The sequence below is a fragment of the Vanessa tameamea genome, chromosome 30 (assembly GCF_037043105.1).
Source record: "Vanessa tameamea isolate UH-Manoa-2023 chromosome 30, ilVanTame1 primary haplotype, whole genome shotgun sequence".
NCBI classification, from domain to species: domain Eukaryota; kingdom Metazoa; phylum Arthropoda; class Insecta; order Lepidoptera; family Nymphalidae; genus Vanessa; species Vanessa tameamea.
The window spans coordinates 3,444,295-3,465,327 of NC_087338.1; the positions used below are offsets into that span (position 1 = coordinate 3,444,295).

At 34.9% G+C, this 21,033-nt stretch overlaps 2 protein-coding genes across 2 annotated transcripts in view; one reads left to right on the forward strand and one right to left on the reverse strand.

The window, feature by feature from the left end:
• Window positions 1-21,033, forward strand: part of LOC113391687 (dynein axonemal intermediate chain 7-like) — a 37,554-nt gene that overhangs the window by 11,956 nt on the left and 4,565 nt on the right. Inside the window, exons 14-21 of the mRNA XM_064219948.1 lie at window positions 959-1,094; window positions 1,871-1,971; window positions 2,539-2,614; window positions 3,490-3,575; window positions 13,944-14,100; window positions 15,642-15,784; window positions 16,746-16,821; window positions 18,321-18,474. Of these exons, the coding sequence (XP_064076018.1) occupies window positions 959-1,094; window positions 1,871-1,971; window positions 2,539-2,614; window positions 3,490-3,575; window positions 13,944-14,100; window positions 15,642-15,784; window positions 16,746-16,821; window positions 18,321-18,474 (929 nt within the window). The remainder of the gene's footprint in view (window positions 1-958; window positions 1,095-1,870; window positions 1,972-2,538; window positions 2,615-3,489; window positions 3,576-13,943; window positions 14,101-15,641; window positions 15,785-16,745; window positions 16,822-18,320; window positions 18,475-21,033) is intronic.
• LOC135194485 (toll-like receptor 3) lies at window positions 4,834-12,491 on the reverse strand. The gene is made up of 8 exons (XM_064220029.1): window positions 12,460-12,491; window positions 11,429-11,574; window positions 9,850-9,992; window positions 8,998-9,172; window positions 6,516-7,862; window positions 6,037-6,170; window positions 5,484-5,611; window positions 4,834-5,069 (listed from the first exon to the last, which is right to left on the reverse strand). Exons 1-8 carry the CDS (start codon window positions 12,474-12,476, stop codon window positions 4,856-4,858), a joined length of 2,304 nt encoding a protein of 767 aa, XP_064076099.1. The 5' UTR covers window positions 12,477-12,491; the 3' UTR covers window positions 4,834-4,855.

A 21,033-nucleotide genomic window follows, 5' to 3' on the forward strand; every position in this document is an offset into this window, starting at 1 on the left:
ACTAGCCACGGAGTATTTGACCTTACGCTTGGGGTTGAATATTTTAGATTCTTGTCCAAAATCACTTTGAGCAAGCCCGTCTGGGTAGGTACCACCCACTCATCAGATATTCTACCGCTAAACAGCAGTACTCAGTAGTTTTGTATTCCGGTTTGAAGGGTGAGTGAACAAGTGTACAGTACCATTGTTTAGGGGCGATGGAGACCACTTACCATTAGGTGGCCCATTTGCTCGTTCGCCAAATTATTTTTTAATATCATTAACTCACATAACTGGTTGCCTTAGTGGTATGTGGTCAATTACGCCTATAGTCTTATGTACTATCAGAAGATTAAGTCCCACCGATAACAGGATGGTTAACGTGATTCTTAACTCTATAGTTACTAAGAAAGATCAACGCCTTAAAGGGAAGGGAATCTTAACCAACGATACGATTTCAAACGCCAAGGCCTCAGGTAAGCTAATTTCGTGCTCGGCGGTGAAGAAAACATCGTAGGAAAACTTTGTTCTCAAAAAAGGGAGAAGGGCTTTGTTCCTTTCGTTACATTCTTTAGGAAAATATTCCTAAAACATACATGAATACTATTATCTAAATTATTTTAGTTTATTAATGAATAGAGCCGAGATGGCCCAGTGGTTAGAACGCGTGCATCTTAACCGATGATTTCGGGTTCAAACCCAGGCAGGCACCACTGAATTTTCATGTGCTTAATTTGTGTTTATAATTCATCTCGTGCTCGGCGGTGAAGGAAAACATCGTGAGGAAACCTGCATGTGTCTAATTTTAACGAAATTCTGCCACATGTGTATTCCACCAACCCGCATTGAAGCAGCGTGGTGGAATATGCTCCATACCTTCTCCTCAACGGGAGAGGAGGCCTTAGCCCAGCAGTGGGAAATTTACAGGCTGATTATGTTTTTATTTATATATTATGTAATGAATATTAATTTTACATAGATCTCTTCATATTCAACTTAAAAGAACATATAGCAACATATAAGCTAAAGAAAGAACAAGACGAAATACGTACGAAATTCTACAAGGAGATACGCGATAAAATTAAGGAGGTTGAAGCGTTTTTAAAGGCAAATCCGTAAGTTAATGATATTTTTTATATGCCTACTCCTAAAGATTTTTGCAAGCCTTTGGGAATTGGTAGACAAGTAAGCAGTTCAGATTCGGTCCTTAGGAAATCCCGTTCTACCTATCTCCAGAATATGATAATTTAAATATCGAAAGGAGCTAAGTTCTCTCTTCCAACTCCTAGAAAAGGCTGTATAGGATCGTTTGCTCAGTCCACTCTGCTAATTATAAAATTACCAGTAGTGACTAATAAGGCATTAGAGTCGCATCAGGCGTCATAGCTGGCAATCACCCCATAGACTCTACCGTCGGTTGGCAACAACCGTCCTTTTAAATTATTTAGCTAATAGTTGGGTTTCTCATAATCGCACGGGATACTGAGAAGCTGACGGATGACTTTACATCAAAAATCGTCAAATCTGATTGATAGAATTAAATTGGATTGGATGTCACTACCATAATCAGTTCGGAATACCAAAAAGAAGTTATGCTCTGAATTCAACAGAAAAAAAATGAGACCCTCAGTAATTTTTTCTCATATTAAATACTGATAAGTTAGGGATAATTTGAGCGTTCTTCCCTTTTATTTCATCATAATTTATATCTAGACTTACAAATGTGTCATCGAAATGACCCTTTATTAGACGGAGAAAATTGGAGAAAAATTGATAGGAATTGATAAACAAACAAATTCTTCTGAGTACACATTGCTGTTATATATTTCATAGTATATATCTTACTACATAGGTGGACGGATGAAATGACTGTAATTTTGTATGTTTTCAGGTACACAAAAAATGAAAAGGAGAAGGATGAACTTGACAATTTGAATATGGCTGAGCCTCCATTTTTACCTGATCCAAGGACATTTATAGCTGAAGAGAACGGTAGATTATATTTTATTGATGTGGTACTTGGTACTTATCTTAGTTGTAGGGCTTTGTCCAAGATCACTTATCATTAGGCAATCAAAACAAAATTTTACAAAACATAGGCTCTTTATATTTTTTTAAGTGTTAGTCTAAACTATCGTCTAAAATATTTCTGCATTTTCCTTCTTCTTTCATCCTTCCATTTTATTTCCATCCTGTGCTATTTTAATTATATATTAATATATATTTCTTATTGTAAATAACTGTTGACAACTTCATAAATGTTCATTTTCAAAGCCCATTTTTCCCAGGGTTATTTCTCAATTTCTTTGAGAAAACAACCTAATCTAACCTAACCAGCCAGAAAAAACTTTCAATATTCCTAGACTATTATTGAACAATTTTTTATTTGCACTCTGCGCCTTTTGATAAGTAATCCTTTTCCCATAGAACTGGCAGTGTGAGATGCTATTTCTTATCAATGTGTTGATAACATAATTACCTGGAATAGCCTAGGTGCCTGTAATTGTAGCTTTTTCTAAACAAATATTGAAAAGGTGTAACAATCCGGTCTCCTTTCAGAGCGTGCTTTTGCGAAGTATTTGAAGACTTGTATGACAAAAACGAGATCTGGTGAAATGAATCTACGGAAGTACAGGTATTTGAAGAAATATTCGTCATTTTAAATCACTATCACTTGATAGTGATTTAAAATGAAAATATTTTAAATGATTATATTATAAAAGTAATTTTACAAAACGGAGGCGAGACAACAGAATTGAGTATTTTTCAGTTTTCTTTTTTAAATTAATATTATCAATATTAAAAGTATTTCAACTGAACAATTTCAAGTAAACAAACAACTCAATAAAATTTTAATTGTTTACATCCACAGCTTGAGAAATGCATCAATATCGGAACGCATAATTCTATTTGACGCAGCTTTTCTGAATTCTTCCGATGTTTTCCATCGTCAAGCATGAATCAATATGAAAGCTGCAATTAATTGTAAAGTAATTAGAAAATAATAATAATTCGTCTGTCGCTTGCCTAAATAGGCAACGTCTTCTTATCAAGAAATTGCGTTTCAAATTCGTGAATCACAATTTATATGAGCTTCAATTTCTCTATAATTGATCTCGTGCTCGGGTGTGTAGTAAAATATCATAAGGACATCTGCTTATTAGCTCAAAACCATCTCCTTAAGAGGAGAGGAGAGGAGGTCTAAGACCAGCAGTGGGATCTATACAAGCTATAGTAATATAATAAATGGATAAGTAACTCTGTCTGTCTGTTACATTTCAAAGGCTAAACCCCTGAAACGAATTTGATAAATTTATGTATTAAGCAAACTTTGGCCAAAAGGAAGGGCATATGCTAGTTTTCTATACCAAACACATTACGACCAGACCTACTCTTAAGACACGGGCAATACTGTGAGCGAGATATTACCATAATAAATGCATTGCCTTTTAATTATATATAAAATATAAGCTTCAAAGTCACAGTATCAAATCTTATCACTCATTGCAGGATTTGTAGTGGAGTTTTAAACCTTGACTTACTGGTCACACCGCCACAAGCGAAAAAAATCAGCGGAGGAATATTCTTGACAACGTGTAAGTTATTAGTAGCATGTTTGGTATTTATTTATAAAAAAATATCTGAACAGATCTGATTAAAATTTGGCAGAGATTTTTATCCCTATTACCTGCACCCCATCCTATCACACGTGGTTAAAACCGTACATGGGCAGGGTGTAGTGTAGTGTAGGGGGCAGACACTATCAAATTGTAGACCAATTTTAATTTTAACACATAAGTTACGTTTTGCTGGAGAGCATTGTTACCATCTGCGAACAACTTCTAACAATGTTCCTTTCTGACCAATATTTTAAATTGCACTCAAATCTGAAGGTCATGCAATCTATTATATATGCATAATTAATAAAGTACGTGACAAAAGACTTTATATATTTATACACAACGTTAATCTACATTTACTTACGTATGATGTTGTGTGAGGTATCCTTCCTTATTCATAAGTCTAACCTTATTTTATGTAACCTAAATAAGATTACAAAAAAATAGATGTTCACAAGGATCAATTTTAGGTCCTCTTTTATTTTTGATATATGTAAGTGATGTTATTTACTATGTGAGAAATATTGATTAAGTTAAATTTTAAGTTAACATTAAAATATGGTAATATTTTTCTCACTGATACTAGATAAGTACTACATCTAAAAAAGTTAGATTAAAAGTATATTTCAGTTATTTCAGTACTATTTATTTTGGGTTTTTGTTGTGGGCTAATGCTATAGAAACTGATTTTATATTACAAATTTAATTATAAAAATAAAAAATACTTAAAATTGAGCTTAAAGCCTATTCTGACTACGAAAGGTCAAAAGCCAAATAAACAAAATTTGTAATGATAAACTCAGACACAAGGGAGCAAATGCCTCGATGAAGTCTCGACGATCACAACTAGATTGACTTGGAGCCAATCAGGAAAAACATATAAACAAGTTTTATTCTTCTTGTTATTAGCATTATAATTACGGCTAAACCGCGAGACACACCTCGTTTATAAATATAGATATTAATAGGAAATGTTTAAATAACACGCTAGTTTTATATATGAGCTTTATAAAACAGTCAGTTTGTTGTCAATACACTCAAATCGATCGTAAATCTAGTTTGAACATGTCATTGAATGATAAGAAAATGAAGTGCAAGGAGAACACAAATGCACCTTAGTCATTTTAGAAAACAATCAAGTAGATTACGATGTATTAAAATGTTCCTATACTTTACATTTTTATCAAATTTTGGGTCACTTTTTATTTTCATCGTCTAATAATAATCTTGTTCCAAAATTATTCATAGGACTTTTTTTAGGCCAAGGACACATTATCTTGCTGTTTTAACTTATGCGTTGTTAGACTCTTTTTCATTCTTCTCCAAAATAAACTATGCTCTGATTCTTCTTTTGGCCATACTATGTAAGTCTTCGTGAGCATTAGATAGTGAAGTGTGTTTGGACGAAGACGTCTCGGTATTTCTTCGAGCAGGATCAGAATCAAATCTTCTCTGCGCGTTTCTAACAGTCTGTAAGAAATGGTCAAATTATATTTTAAAGTCTCTGTTTGTACGAACTAAATCTATGTTAATGATTTAAAACAAATATTTGAAATAATCTCCTTCCATCGTAAACACAAACACGCGCTATAATTCCTTACTTTCGCACTCAAATTTGACGGCAATCTGACATAACCAGAGATACATGAGCCACGAGACTAAAGGCGTTTCGTGCTTTTCGAAGGTTTTGAGGAGTTCTTGGCGGAAAATATATGATTTTTTAAAAGCACAAGGTTCAGCTTTATAAGCCAAACACTACACTGAAGACAGTCATAATATAATATTACATTTAGAATTGTAAGATATTTTTTTCATTTCTTAGAATTTCAGTGCATGTTTAATAAAATATCATTAATGTTAAAATACGTAATGATTTCAATTTACCTGTGCTGAGCAAGATGCATTTCAAATTGACACCACTGACTCAGCAAGAATCTCTTTGATATGATAAGCATAATGGAACGGGACCGGTCCATGCAAGAAACTATGTTCTCTAAGATCGAGAGACCAACCTGTCAATAAAAATGAAAATATTTTAAATTATTATACTATAAAAGTAATTTTACAAAACGGAGGCGAGACAACAGAATTGAGTATTTTTCAGTTTTCTTTTTTTAAATTATTTTTTAAATTAATATTATCAATATTAAAAGTGTTTTAACTGAACAATTTCAAGTAAACAAACAACTCAATAAAATTTTAATTGTTTACATCCACAGCTTGAGAAATGCATCAATATCGGAACGCATAATTCTATTTGACGCAACTTTTCTGAATTCTTCCGATGTTTTCCATCGTCAAGCATGAATCTACTTAACAGTGCTCCAATTCAAACTTGCAATCTTTGTTTAAAATCCTTTTCTTCTGTCCACATCGTCATCCTAACATTTCGTTGTTAGAAATATTATAAAAAAAATAAAAATAGATGTTACAGCACCTGAAAGTCTCTCTCGTGAAGACAAACGCTCACATTGCAATCTCTCTCGACGTGGGGTAGAAGCTGGTCCAATACCCAAGCCCTGTCCTCGTTACAGTACGAAACAAATACATCATAGTTAAATATAGACCCATCTGAAAAAATAATCCTACGCAATTGAAATCTCTCATAACAATGGCCGCTATACCCGAAGGACCTTATACTTATTGTACTGTACAACTGAAATTTGATTTGCTTTACTCGAATAGTTCTAGATAAAATAACTTAAAATGGCTATCCACTTAATGCAAAGTCGTCTGTGCAAATCCGGAGAGGGCTGGTTTACAAATAACTAGAACTTACACAAAATACTAACACCATTGAATCTACTATGCAGCCAATCTCCTCAGAATCATTTATTTCAAACTAAAGCTATGTCACTTTATATTTATAATGATTCCTTGTACAATGATTTGTATTGATTGATAAACTGTACTCACCGTCGTAGACATCTTTCTTATTAATCAAGCTTAACATTGCTGAGTTTCTCATTGTTATCACGAAATATCTCAAGTTCTTCCTGAAGACATAGACGAAACACAACACCGGGAACAGCACTCCGGGGATGATGAAAAGTAAGAATTTGTTCCAATAACGTATATATTCATCAGGCATGTCAAATTCTCGATTTTTTTTAAAACATGAATCTATCTCTGATACTGATTTCGTTACGCCATCGGTTACTATCAAACATTCATACATGTCAGTTAAATCATTAGTATCCAAAAATACATAATTTCCAACAACATCTGGACTGAAATTGCTATTGCATTTTTTGGATTCTTTGCATATATTCGTTAAGTTACTCCTTTGGCGTATTATATCGTTGAAATACTGGAATCCTGTGTGAAATAATAAAGGACTACTTGCACGGCGGTTTAGTTCTGTTATTAATGTAGTCTTTTGTTTTAATTCATTCTTCAAACCAACTTCATATACATCTCTTGCGTGACAATTGCAAATCAAGAAATTTCCGGATAGAGATATGTATGTAAGATTCTCTACGTCATAATACATTTCTCTGGTTACGAGGTTAATGTTATTACTTTTCAACGATAGTAACTTTAAATTCTTCATGTATGAAATCAAATCACTAAACCAAGAAGCTATCCTGTTATTATCTAAATCGAGTATTTGTAATTTTTTCAAGCTGTCCGCCACGTGTGGTGGTATACTCACTATTTCATTATTGGTCAATTTTAAAATTTCCAAATTCGATAGATTTTGAAATATGTTCATATTCCGCATCGCTACGTTTTCAGCGAATAGTATCTGTAGTGAATTATTTAGATCTCTGAATACATTCGGTGTGCTCAGTATTTCGTAATTACCTGAAACGTCGAGATATTGCATCGACGGAAAGTAGAATACATCGTCCCTTATTCTATTTAAGCCAGCGTAACAAAGTGACAATCGCTTAAGTTTCCTCTCGACGCCCTTTAATATGTTAATATTTCGCTGACCAAAATTTGTAAATGACAAATCTAAGGATTCCAAATTTAAATTTCGTAATATATCCAAAGATTCGAAATACATATCCCTCTGCTGTCCGTTTTCATCGTAAGCGTAATTTCTGCTTAAATCTAAATGCCTTAAAGCCGTTAGAGAACTAAAAGCATTAGTTTCAATATAATGTATATTATTTTCTCCTAAGTATAAATTTCTCAGTTTTGGCATCCTTTGGAATGTGTGGCTGCCCAATGCTTGTATGGAGCATGAACGTAGATCTAGTTCTTTTAAGTTGCTGAACGTGAAGGCTTGGAATCCCACGGACCACAAAGTTAATTCTGTAAATAATAGTGAAAATATTAACAATTACATTTTTATTATTATAAAAACGATAAACCCGAACATACTACCAAATTTATATATGACATGTCGAAAACCTCCTCCTCTTTTTGATTATGTAAATAAATAGAACTATTTATTGGAACCGGAAGGAATTGCGCAAATTTTAAACGGTTCTAGCTTTAAATTAAGTTGCAGTTTAGATCCAAACATTCATTCTAACATTGATAGGACAGTTGTTTACAGTAAAAAAGACTAATCCCCAAAAAGTGTCAAAATTGACTAAAGCTAAATAAATCAAATAGTAATACCAGTTACAGAGTTTCATCACATCTTCTACTTAGCAGCAATACTTTGTATTATTTTGTACCGGTTTGTTAAAGGTGAGTATACCAGTGTAACTACAGACGCAAGGTACAATGCACGCCAATAATAACTTGGTGGTAGGGCTTTGTGCAAGCCCGTCTGGGTAGGTACCATTCACTAATCAGTAATTCTACTGCCAAATAACAGTACTTTGTTTGAAGGGTGAGTGAGCCAGTGTAATCACAGGCACAAGGGACATAACATCTTAGTTCCCAAGGTTGGCGGCGCATGGGTGATGTAAGGAATGGTTAATATTTCTTACAGCGCCTTTGTCTATGGGCGGTGGTGACCACTTACCATCGGGTGACCCATATGCTCGTCCGCCAACCAATGCCATAAAAAAGTGGAATCGCGCACTTTTGCTGGTAAACAGAACTGTACCCCTACTAGTATTTGTCTGTCGCTGGCTAATAATACGGTTGCTGGTGAAGACAGTTGATTATTGACCACTTTACAGTCTTCTTCGTGGACAATATCTCCTGCGCTACTATGAAGAAAGTATAGAAGTTGAAAATATCCTAGCACTTAACACGTTAACTTTAACCGAAGATCGTGGGTTGCAACTACAGAATTTTTATATGCTCGATTTCGTGATCGACGGTTAAATAAACATCGTAAGGAAACCTGAATGAATGCGAGGTGAAATATGTTTGAATTTCCATAAGAGGAAAGGCGTTTGGCCAGTAGACATTTTTCAGGCTTTTCTTTCCTTCTTTTGGGGACAAAACACCACTCAAACACGTACCAAGTGAAAAATAAAATGCTTACGTTTCCCATACGTGGTCATGTTCGTATTAATATTGATCTCGTGTGTGTTTGACGCGTTTAACGCGACATCGTACGTTTCAGCTTTATCTAGTGTTCCGAAGTCATTGCCATATAACGTTAAATACACCAGGGTATCCGCTAAACTACGGTCTAACCTATCTCTCCATTTAAACACCTGAAAAAGACGATTAAGCAATTTATTTTTGTAATACAACTTAAGGCTTTCGGGATACCAATAATAGTCCGTTGTAGGTGACAAAGCGTATCAGATAGTTTAATAAGTACAAAAAAGTTTAGAAATTGTAAATTAGATAGATAGTTATATAAATAATCATCAAAACCACCATCGTCATCACCACGGCCACCATTATAACTAGCATCAGGATCACCATAATTATTATCATTATTTTCATTACAGACACCACTATCATCAGCACAACCATCATTATAATCATTGTCACCATAACCACTACTGTTCTCATCATCAGCATCATCACACTCATCATGAGACGAATTATTATAAACAAAAATTGAGCACATGTAAATTCAGTGGTGCTTGCCTGGGCTTGAATCCGCACTGGGCCATCTCGCCTCAGAGCCACTCTAGTAAGACACAAAAAAAAAATCTTAATTCTTAACGGTGGCGTATTGGCAACAAATGGCGCAGCGATGTAAAAAATCGCAGGATTGATCCTGAACCCTTGGTCTATTGTCGTACCCAATCCTAACACAAGCTTTAAGCTTAACTGGAGGGGTAAATAGGTAATATTAGCGATTCCTAAAACAAAACCCAATGTCTTTGGGATCGTGACTAATAACAGAAGGCCCATTAGCCAGTACTTTCATACTCACCGCTGGTACACGAGTCAATTTGCAATTGACCATACTCATATACCTAATCCTTCGATTTTGAGTGCATTTGAAGTTAGCTACTTCATATTGTAATTTATTAATACCTTCACGAGACGAAATTGTAATACTCGACGTGTTTATATCTGAAAAATATCAAGATTACAGATACAGATATAGATAGAGATATATTATACCATTCTTAACTAATATTATGTTCTGAAATTGTCTGGAATTCAAATGATGGAAAAAAGTAACTACTGAGTTTTGAGACTTGAGACTCTCTGAACCGGTGGTAGATTTACGTTTATTTATAAACTATATTTTAATTTAGATTTTTGATTTTTGAACACGTACAAGCTTTTTAGGATTTATAAAGTGTGGATTGTGAGATATTGAAATTTTCGTATCAAAAGCCTTATCGGATAAGGAGATACAAATAATCCTTAGATTAACATAATTCAATCGATTCACTAAAATCAGCACTATAAACAGTTCTCAGATCAGTTGTGCCCCAGTTAGATAGTTCCCCAAAAAACTCGCATTTTTTATGTGTAGGTAAGCAGGTGGGCAAATGGGCCACCTGATGTTAAGTGGCCGCCATCACTGATAGACTGGAGCTTAACATTAACCATTCCATACATCGCCCAGTGCCACCAACCTTGGGAACTAAGATGTTATGTCCCTTATGCCTGTAGTTGCACTGGCTCACTCACCCTTCAAACCGGAAAACATCGACACTAAGTTTCTGTTTGGCGGCAAAATAACTGATAAGTGGGTAGTAGGCCAGGCGAGCTTACACAAGCCCTACAACCAAGTAACATACACTTACAAAAATACACACACACACGTATGGACACACATACACAATTTATTAATATCATAAGTACTTATCGATTTATAATATATGTTTAAGTTTGGAGTTTTTAGTATTAACTGTAAAATTTAATTAATAGTTTCTATCCTAAATGGAAAGGCAGGAGACCCTCAGTACAGGGCTAATAGGTTTGGGTACCTGTCTCTCACACAAAATCCTGCTTATTATTGAGGCACATGAAAAATACAAATTGAAATGTCCGAGAGAGTGAGACAGAGAGAAATTTATTACTACAATTAATATACTCTACTACACCGAGATTTAATACTACAACAATTTATCGTGAACTCATCATGAATTTCGCCGTTAAGGTGTAACAGTTAGACAGACTTTTCTTGGTAGTAGAGCTTTGTGCAAGCCCGTCTGGGTAGGTACTACCCACTCATCAGATATATTCAAAGTCTCGACCAATGATATCGTCTCTATTGCCTGTCAAAGTTGTATAGTCGTCTTTTTTACAAAAAAAAATAAAATGAAATAGTAGCAATGCCCCAAATTAATTAAGGAAATAACTAATACTCCTATTTACCCCTCCTTTTAAGCTCATCACTTGTTTTGACTATTGTCTTTCCCACGCCTAACCCTTTGGGTTATTCTTCAGGATCGATCCTGCTACTTTTTACATCGCTAGATGGCCCGTTAACTTTTGTTCTATCGACGCTTGTCTCACTGATGGTCTTTACTTGGATCAAGTTATAAACTCACCTTCCTCAGCGTTTAGTGTCCCAAATTTGTCGACCCATTTCTGTACGTCCGTCATATAACCAGTTAGACATTTTGTGTCTTTCGGATCGCTCTTCCAGTCCCTTTTATCAGCAATCACTACAGCTATGTAAAATAAACAGCTAAGGCTGAAACCAAAAATGGAGGGAGTTTAATAACTAGTCTCGTTACCATATTACGTAATTCGGTGCTGGTAATCACACTGATTTGAGTATTACTTAAGATGGTCTAGAAATTAAATGGTCATATGCCAAAATATTTGTCTTACGTAGTGTTCTAAGTTTATGTGTAATATATCCTATTATGTCAGCTTAGTTGGATATATATTTGTCAAACCGTATCGCTTGAACAACGATGCGTGACGTATAATTAATAGATATACAAAACCTTCAAACATAGTATATTTATAGATAGTTATCTATATAATATAACTATTAAAGATTCCGTGGCGATATGTTTTTAATAACATATATTATTAAAGTTTTTTGTATTATTACATGCAATAGTAACGGTTATATCCAAAATAAATAAACAAATTACGTCACAGTGACCAAAACAATTGACTAAATTCAAAAAGAAATAACGACGTTCAATTTAATTTTTTTATTAATTATTTAATTTAAGTATTCGTTAAAAAGTCTGTGATAGTTGTAACATTCTCAGTATTTTTTTCATTCTTCCAATAAATATCTATGATTTGAAAAATGCGTAAAACAGATGGTCCAGCGCCTGAGTTCTGTCCTATCGTGACCGAACGGCCATCGCTGTGGATTACCAGGTTCAAGGAATAAATAGTACATTTATATTTGCGGATATGCTTAAACAAGATAATATTTCCTGCGCAGAAGACTAGAATCGCCACCGTGACCAAATTTGATAAGAGTATCATCATGTCTACATGTACATCATAAATCATGATCATGACTCTAGGATGTATACGAGGAGTAATAATACGACTACCTTTTACAGCTTAAATACTATCATAACCTCTAAATGAAATCAACAATACTTACATTTCGTATAAAAACATTTTACAAAATCCATTAATCCCAAAATGTCAGCTAACATAAACACGTAACATTTTGTTATAAATCGAATGTTTTATTTACACATAAATAAAAATATAAACACGCGTCTTGATCGTTTCGTAAAATTAACAGGAAAACTGAGCACGAATCGTAACAAATAAATGACACATAAAATAAACTCATATCGTTACCAATAAATATCTTATCTCAAAAATAAAATACAAAATTTAATCTAATATTGAAAATGATTGGTCGTGAGATACTTAGCGTGTGTTATCTAATGTTTATCTTTTAATAAAACAGATTACTATTGCGTGTGTCTTTTGAAATAAATAAAATTTCAATGATATTATTGTGAATTATCTGAATATTCTCATGTTAAATTATCTGCCAATGTATTATCAACTCGAGTATTGTATGCATGAATGAATTTTAATAGCTTAGTCAGTATTGTAATAGTTTAGGGTTAAAATAAAACACGAAACGAAATCCAAAAAAGGTACAAATTATTCTTGATTTCATATAGTTTGGCATCTAATGGAGATATCTAACGGAGGTCACTTGATCGTTAGGGATCACGACCGCTCATAGACATAGTCGCTGTAAATACCAACATTATTTCGACATTGAACCATCACACTTGAACTAAGATGTTATGTCCTTTGAGCTCGTAGTTATGGCTCATTCAATCTCAAATCGGATGGCAACAATACTAAGTTAACTAAAGTATTTAAGGTTACTAAGGTATTCAGGATGTCTTTGCTGTTCGGTAGGATATCTGATGATGTTATTGTATCTTCATGGACGGGATTGCATAAAGACCTAGAATCAAGTTAAATAGCTTCCAGTAATCATGAAAAAACCCTGACACTTTTGCGTCGAGTATTCGATTTCGTTCTTACAGAATAGCTACAGGTCATATTGACCTGACTCACACAACTGACAACATTATTATACTTCAAATATAAATAAAAAAGGTTGATTATACCCAACGATATACTTTCTCGTGTTTAAAATATTCCCTACTATACTAGTTGCGTGTTAGGGGGCGATTGTAGGTTTAAAAAAGCCTATGTCCTTCCTTGGGGCTCAAACTCAAGGTTCAGTGGTTTCGCAGTTAAGGCGTAACAGTCAGACAGACTTTTCTTGGTGGTAGAGCTTTGTGCAAGCCCGTCTGGGTAGGTACTACCCACTCATCAGATATTCTACCGCCAAGCAGCAGTACTAAGTATTTTTGTGTTCCGGTTTGAAGGATGAGTGAGCCAGTGTAACTACAGGCACAAGGGACATAACATCTTAGTTCCCAAGGTTGGTGGCGCATTGGTGATGTAAGGAATGGTTAATATTTCTCACAGCGCCATTGTCTATGGGCGGTGTTTACCACTAAACATCAGAAGTGGTATTTGTCAGTTTACCTATCTATTTTAAGTAGAATTTTCACAAGCAAATGACATAATATTGTATTACAGTACAAATACCGAAACGGTTACAACCAATGAAGTATCAAGTACAATACAGGGCGCCATCGCCTCCGCCTCCAGGGGTCACCAGAACTCCCGAGGAAATCGAAGCTGAACTCAAGAAGGTTGAGGCTCAATATGAGAAGCTCGCTCTAGTTTGTATCGAGTAAGTATTTATTTTAAATAATCTCATAATCAAAATAGATGTACTTTATTCGAATACCACTTAGAACCACTTTACAAGATTATGTATTATAAACTAATATTATACATATATATTACATTTTACATAATCATTAGCAGCCTGTGAATTTCCCACTGCTGGGCTAAGGCCTCCTCTCCCTTTGAGGAAAAGGTTTTGGAGCATATTCCACCACGCTGCTCCAATGCACCCGCATTGGAGCATGGAATACACATGTGGCAGAATTTCGTTGAAATTAGACACATGCAGGTTTACTCACGATGTTTTCCTTCACCGCCGAGCACGAGATGAATTATAAACACAAATTAAGCATATGAAAATTCAGTGGTGCCTGCCTGGGTTTAAACACGAAATCACCGGGTAAGATGCACACATTCTAACCACTGGGCCATCTCGGCTCTTACATACATATACGCGAAAATAACTCTATCTCTTACGTATTTACGCTTAAACTGCTGAACCTATTTAGGTGTAATTTTGTGTTGCGATAGTTCGAGTCCCAGGTAAGGACATAGACTTGTTTTAATTCACCCCTTAGGAGGTATAATTAGGGGTGACGGTTTGTTAAAGCTACATATATTATTGTAATATAAATATAAACATACAAAATTTCGGTATGTAATTTCAACAATATTATAATATAATAATATACCCGCGACTTTGTCCGCGTTTGAATTTAACAAAAAGTTGTTGTTGTCAAGCTACTAATCAAATCAGCTATCTGCCAGTTAAAGTCCCGTCAAAATCGGTCCAGCCGTTCCGGAGATTAGCCGGAACAAACAGACGGACAGACAAATACATAAGCATTTAGTATAAAGCGGTTATTTTAATATTACAAACAGACACTCCAATTTTATTATGTTTATGTATGTATATAGATGTTTATTTTTTGGAATGAAGTTTTGTTGCGCGGCTTAGTATGTGTTAACTGGCAGTGTCATCACATACGGGAAAAGCGTTATGGGAGGAGATCTTTCTATCACATACGGTTTTAAATCATATTTTGTTAATATTGAGACAGAACTTCAGCTAACACTATATTCCTCGTCATTTCATTCCTAGGCATTTATTTATTATGTGAGAAAGGTTTTGAGAATGGATGTGGATGGATATAGAGATAGGGGACGACCCAAGAAACGATGGATGGATTGCGTGAAAGACGATATGGTTAGAAAGAATGTTACTAGTGAGATGACGTTCGACAGAGAAGTATGGAAGAAGAAGACATGCTGCGCCGACCCCGAGTAAAATTGGGATAAGGGCAGGAGGATGATGATGATGGTTTATTTATTTTCAAAATGTATTATATAATCTCTCTCTCTTACTTTACGTTAAACAAAGACAAGGACGACATCTGAAATCAGATGTCAGCATCGATGTTTAATCCAAATATCCGTTTTAGTACCGATGTCACGAAATTCGGATTCGACAACCAGAATTCGAGCATTTTATGTCAAATTATCTTCATTAAGTTTTAACTAAACATTTTAATTCTATGCCTTCAGTCTGCCCCAAGACGTCATGTGGACGGAACCGCCTGTGATATGCCAGTGGCAGGAGACCAGAAATCTTTGGACCAGCAACTACGTGAACGATTACAAGTTTAATGAGGATAAACTCACCGTGCAGTTCAGGACTGGTGTTCTTTGTACGGAAATTTTTTTTTTTGTAATAATCTCTCAGATATCGTAATGGATTGGAACTTGTATAAAGCGTTGAGGCAAATCCTGACTCCTGATAATGTATAAAAGAAAACTGATGGCTTCGTTAATATCTATTACATTATTTTGTAGTCTTTATAACCATTTTTCGGTTTGGGGGTGAGTGAGTCAGTGCTATTATATATATTACCAGGGCCGGACAGTAAGTTTAGGGGCCCTGGGCTAACATTACTCAGGGGCCCACCTAAGACATATCTGAACGTAGACTTGAATTAAATTAATTGAATGGGTTTGATTAATTGCAGGACTCGCAGGGCTGCAAACCTAACGATCTGTTTAATTTAATAAAATTATGGATTATTTCGCATTATCGTCTAGTTCTGACTTTGTCTTGACTTAGCTGGGGCCCCCTTGAATCCACGGGGCCCTGGGCTGAACCCCAAAAAGCCATATGGTAGATCCGGCCCTGGTTATTACAGATAACAGATACGAGAGATTGTGATCTCAGATGTCATGATGGCAGGAGTAATGGTCGGTGTAAAGATACTTACAGTCTTTGGGTCTATTCCAAAGTATATATATTATTTTATTCAGGTCCAATAATAGTTATGTAGTTCATTAAAATAGCTAGAAATTGTTAAATAATTGACAAATTGAAACAAAAACGAAAGGGAATAATTTAAATTGAAATTAGATTATATTGATAAGCTAATATTAATTGGCATTTAAACTCCACCTTTAAAAAAATAATCTTTCCTTACTTCTTCATGAAGAATTCTCAGGTACGATACAAGAAATTAACAATTTACAGAATATATGAGTCAGAAAAACAACAATATTATTATTGAGGATCTTACAAAGTCTTGGAATAGAGGAATTCGCTCCAAGGACAGTTCGACGTGAAGAAGTATCTTGTACTGTTAATATAGAACCTTTATGGTGTTTTAGGGCCAATCGGTATAGCAGCTCTCAGATATGGCAATATGCCATATCAAGGATGGGATATAAGACCAGATCCAAACAGGTAAGAACGGATATCTCATATTTTATTATATTAGGTATTGAGGCGTTAAGTTAAATCACGTGATACTAAATTCACTTCGTGGTGGGCTAAAGGGCGATGCTAAGTATTGCTGTGTAACAGTTTGAAGGGTGAGTGAGACGTAACATCTCAGTTACCAATGTTGGTGGCGCATTGGTCATGTAGGAATTGGTTAGAATTTTTTTATTGAGCTGTGTATCGCTGTTGGCCATTTTGGCCTCTACAGCGTCACCGGACGGGATAGGCGAGCTTAACTACTCAAGCCTTGATGTTGAGAACCCACTTAAGTGCTCAGAGTACGCGCGTCCAAAGGGTGCCTCCTGCGAGGCCGGACCTCGGCTTAGGACGCCGTCGTCGATTGGAGGGAGGAACGACGTGTGACGGTTAGAGGTTATAATTTCAGACGGCGTCTATGGTCAGTTGAAGTTACTTACCATAAGATGGCAAATTCGACTGTCGACATTGTATCGTGGGAGACGAGGTTGGAAGGAAGTTGCTTTCGTTTTATCTATGTATCTTCTATAGATATAATAAAATTGAGTGTCTGTTCGTAATACTGTTTACTAAATGCATATGTATGTACATACGGTACATATACCAAAATAATATTTTTTTCTGTCTGTTTGTTCCGCCTAGTCTCTGGAACGGCTGGACCGATTTTGACGGGAGTTTCACTGGCAGATAGCTGATGCAATAAGGCTTGGGCTACAACAGTAACTTTTTTGTTAAAAATCAAACGCGCACGAAGTCGCGGGTTCAGCTAGTGTTATGTATAAAATGACAGACACAATAAAAAAAATTAACTACGGTTGAGAATCATTGAATGTCAAGAAATAAATTGTTATTAAAAATTCCGAGTGAATCAAAACGAAAAATATGTTTCAATAGTAATAAATGCAGCCGTGCAAAATATAGAGAGGAATCTGGCGCCTATAGAAGGGCATAAAGGGCCTTTTCCTCACGTGACGTATTCTGCCAGTTCACTCTACTGTAAGCCGCGTAAGGGAACTTCGTTCCAAAAAAATACTCTATTAAATAGTAACAAAATTGCAACAGAAATATTTGAAGATATGTCTGTGTTATGTATACTCTATAAGAGGAGGAAAGCCAAATAAACAACATCTGACAGCAAATCAACGCGATATCATTGGTCGAGAGCTTGATTAATCTATGATATTCACTATGGTTTTGCGAAAAAATTACGTTTTGAACGTCGACGAAACTTACGAAATTTTTGAAGTAAATTAAAGTGCAAATAAGTACTAAGGGTAATCGTGTTTTATTATAAATAAAGATATATTAATCATAAACTCTTAGTACACAATATAGCTGACTTATTAGCAAATCACATGAAATACGTAAATAAAAGTTTTGTTTATCATTATTCCTACACACATTGGAATAAGCTATACACGTACAGTTTCTTGTCCTAATAAAATAATACTAGTATATAATTAATCTTGCAAATGTAATTATTTCAGTAAAGGCGTTATTATAACGGTGACGGGAGTTTGTCTGACTGTGACTTGGATTTGCATCGCTAATACTGTTAAGTTGAAATGGATCGCCAACGCCACGACGTCGGCTCTGAAACAACACTTCGGTAAGCCGTACAGCGTGAAGAGAATGGTTCAGGTATGGAAAACTGATATGAACTTCTATAGGAAGCTCTACAAACAACCACCAAGGCCAACCACCTAGCATAAAAGCTCCACCAATAAAATAGCTCCACAAAACCCTAGTATCAAGTAGATGAATCGTTCTGTGATCCATGCCTACAAAACGTCCTGTGATTCTTCCCAAATCCTAAAGATATAATGAGCTCATTGGACGTCGAGCGACTATTGAGGTATAGAGTATTTAGCTGGTTTAAAATTGGAAGTACTTAAGTATATTTTAGTAGGTCAGGAAACATTCCACTAACAATATATATGTTAAATATAGCGTATACCCTTTTCAAGTTAGCTTGATCGTTTTGACAGACGGGCTAGTGATGGGAAACAGAAAATATATAACAGTCGGTGGAACGATGGAATGCGTAATTCAAATTAGAATTCAAATGTTTTTACCTTATTTTTCTAAAACAAGCTATACCAGCTAGAGAGACTCCAACCAAAAGGACCCCCGTTCGTAACAATAACTTAACAATGATCTTTAATAATGATATTTTGTAATCGATATTTGTAACAGTTACTGCCTGTCATTCGCGTCCCTACCGTTCGACCGATGTAACATTGTACAAGCGTCTATTATTTTCAGTGTTTCTATTTAAATTTTACTTTGAAGCAATAAAAAGTCCTAAAATTTTCGGATAACGCTCGAATCTTTAGGGACTTTTGTATTATATGTATTTTTTTAAATATTTTTACAATTTTTAAAATCACTAAGAGGACAGTCCTTGCGGGACGCCTAAATAGCGCTTACTATTTTCAAAATATCTTAAAACTGGAGCATTGATTATGGATGAAAAAATACATTCAGTATCTGAATAGATAGATCTCAAGTTTCACCGCATGATATTTATAAAATTTGTATCAATAACTTGGTAAATTCATCGTCAACATCACTCCAAACACTGAAGTCGACCTTTTCTATTAACATTTTTCAAGCTTTTTTTTTTTAATGGGGACACAAAAGTGTATATAATAAATTCACCGTGTTCAATTTCTATTATATAACACAATATTGTAGTAATTTTTATTTAAATATTGCTTACTTTTTGGCATTCGTCGTCCATACTTTTTAGTATGGAGAAAATAATTTGACGGTTTTGACTTATTATTCGACATCGCTGTCAATAAATTTTCAGTCCCTCCCCAGAGCCCAAGGTGGGAGCATGTCAGTTTTTATTTCGAGCCGAGTCTTATAATCTCGCGAATCGTCTACGCACACATAGACAAGTTAGCATAAGGGTGGGGCGCGAGTGTCGTGGGACGCAATTGTTAATTTTAAATAATAAGCTCTAACCACTGGGCCATCTCGGCTCTTGTAATATAAAATGCTACATAAATCATTTTGGTCTGCATATACTTTATGATACTTGAGATGATTAAATTTATTAGCATGATCCTATTTTTATATACCAATGGATTATTGACAAATTTAACATTACACTAAAATAACAATTGAATGTCGCATAAATCCTTTTTCCTGGAAATAAAATTTTTCGTTTGCGGTGGTTGAATCATTTAGTCTGTTAAAATAAAAATGATTCGAGATGATTTTGGTATTATCGTTTAGTTCTGGTAAAATTGACGTAATAAAATAAAAACAAGACTAAATTGAGCGAATTTCTTGAAGGAAAACATTAAATTTTCTATGTTTTTTGTCCGAAATTTGGAACTTTGAAGTGCTCTCCCGTAAAGTAAACGTAGTAAGTAAACGTCACTGAGCGAAGCCGTGCTAGATCTTTCACGTCTAAATGGACGACGAGTGATTCAGGCTCAAGTAATACCCTTAAGACGTTGCTATTGTTATTTTTATTAAATCGTTTGAAAAAACATATGACTCATGATACGTTGATCTGGTTATCGTTATCTTTGTAACATACGAGACAGTTGTCCCAGACCTGTATGTATAAAAGTTAAAGATATAATATTTGTTTTATTTTTAATAATTTAAAATAGTTAGACAAACGCGTTTGTGGGTCACCCGATGGTAACTGGTACCTTGTGTCTGTAGTTACGCTGGCTTACTTGCTTACTTACCGTTCAAAGCGTGTCAACAATGCTAAGTATTATACGAGTACTAGAACTAGTAAATATTGCTGTTTGCGGGTAGAATATATGAATAGTGGGTGATACCTCAATAGATGAGCTCGCACAAAGTAAATTCAGTTATTTAGGTAATCAATATGTGCTTTGGAGATAAGTTTAATTAAGTGGATATTATTTGTTTAAGTGAGCTATATTGTTAATGAAAACATTGAATAATAACGGTCCAAAGTTTGATCCCGTGGCACTCCAGAATAATTTACAAATTCAGTTTGGAATTAAGTACTGACCTTTATCTGTAATATAAATAAGAACTATACAAATTGTCCGGCATGCTGAATAAAAGGGGTCGTTTTGTAAGAATAAAGTGATTAACTTTATCAAAAGCCTTCGAGAAATTAATGTTAATTGCATCTACCTGTTTCACCTCTAACGTTGGTACTGATTACGTTTGATACTTGTGATATACGTATGTACGTTT

Coding starts and splice junctions, on each gene's coding strand:
- LOC135194485 (XM_064220029.1), bottom strand. Junction 9,173..9,849: donor AATTGACTCGTGTACCAGCG/GTGAGTATGAAA, acceptor CGTCTTTTTCAG/GTGTTTAAATGGAGAGATAG. Junction 6,171..6,515: donor TAAGAAAGATGTCTACGACG/GTGAGTACAGTT, acceptor TTATTTTTTCAG/ATGGGTCTATATTTAACTAT.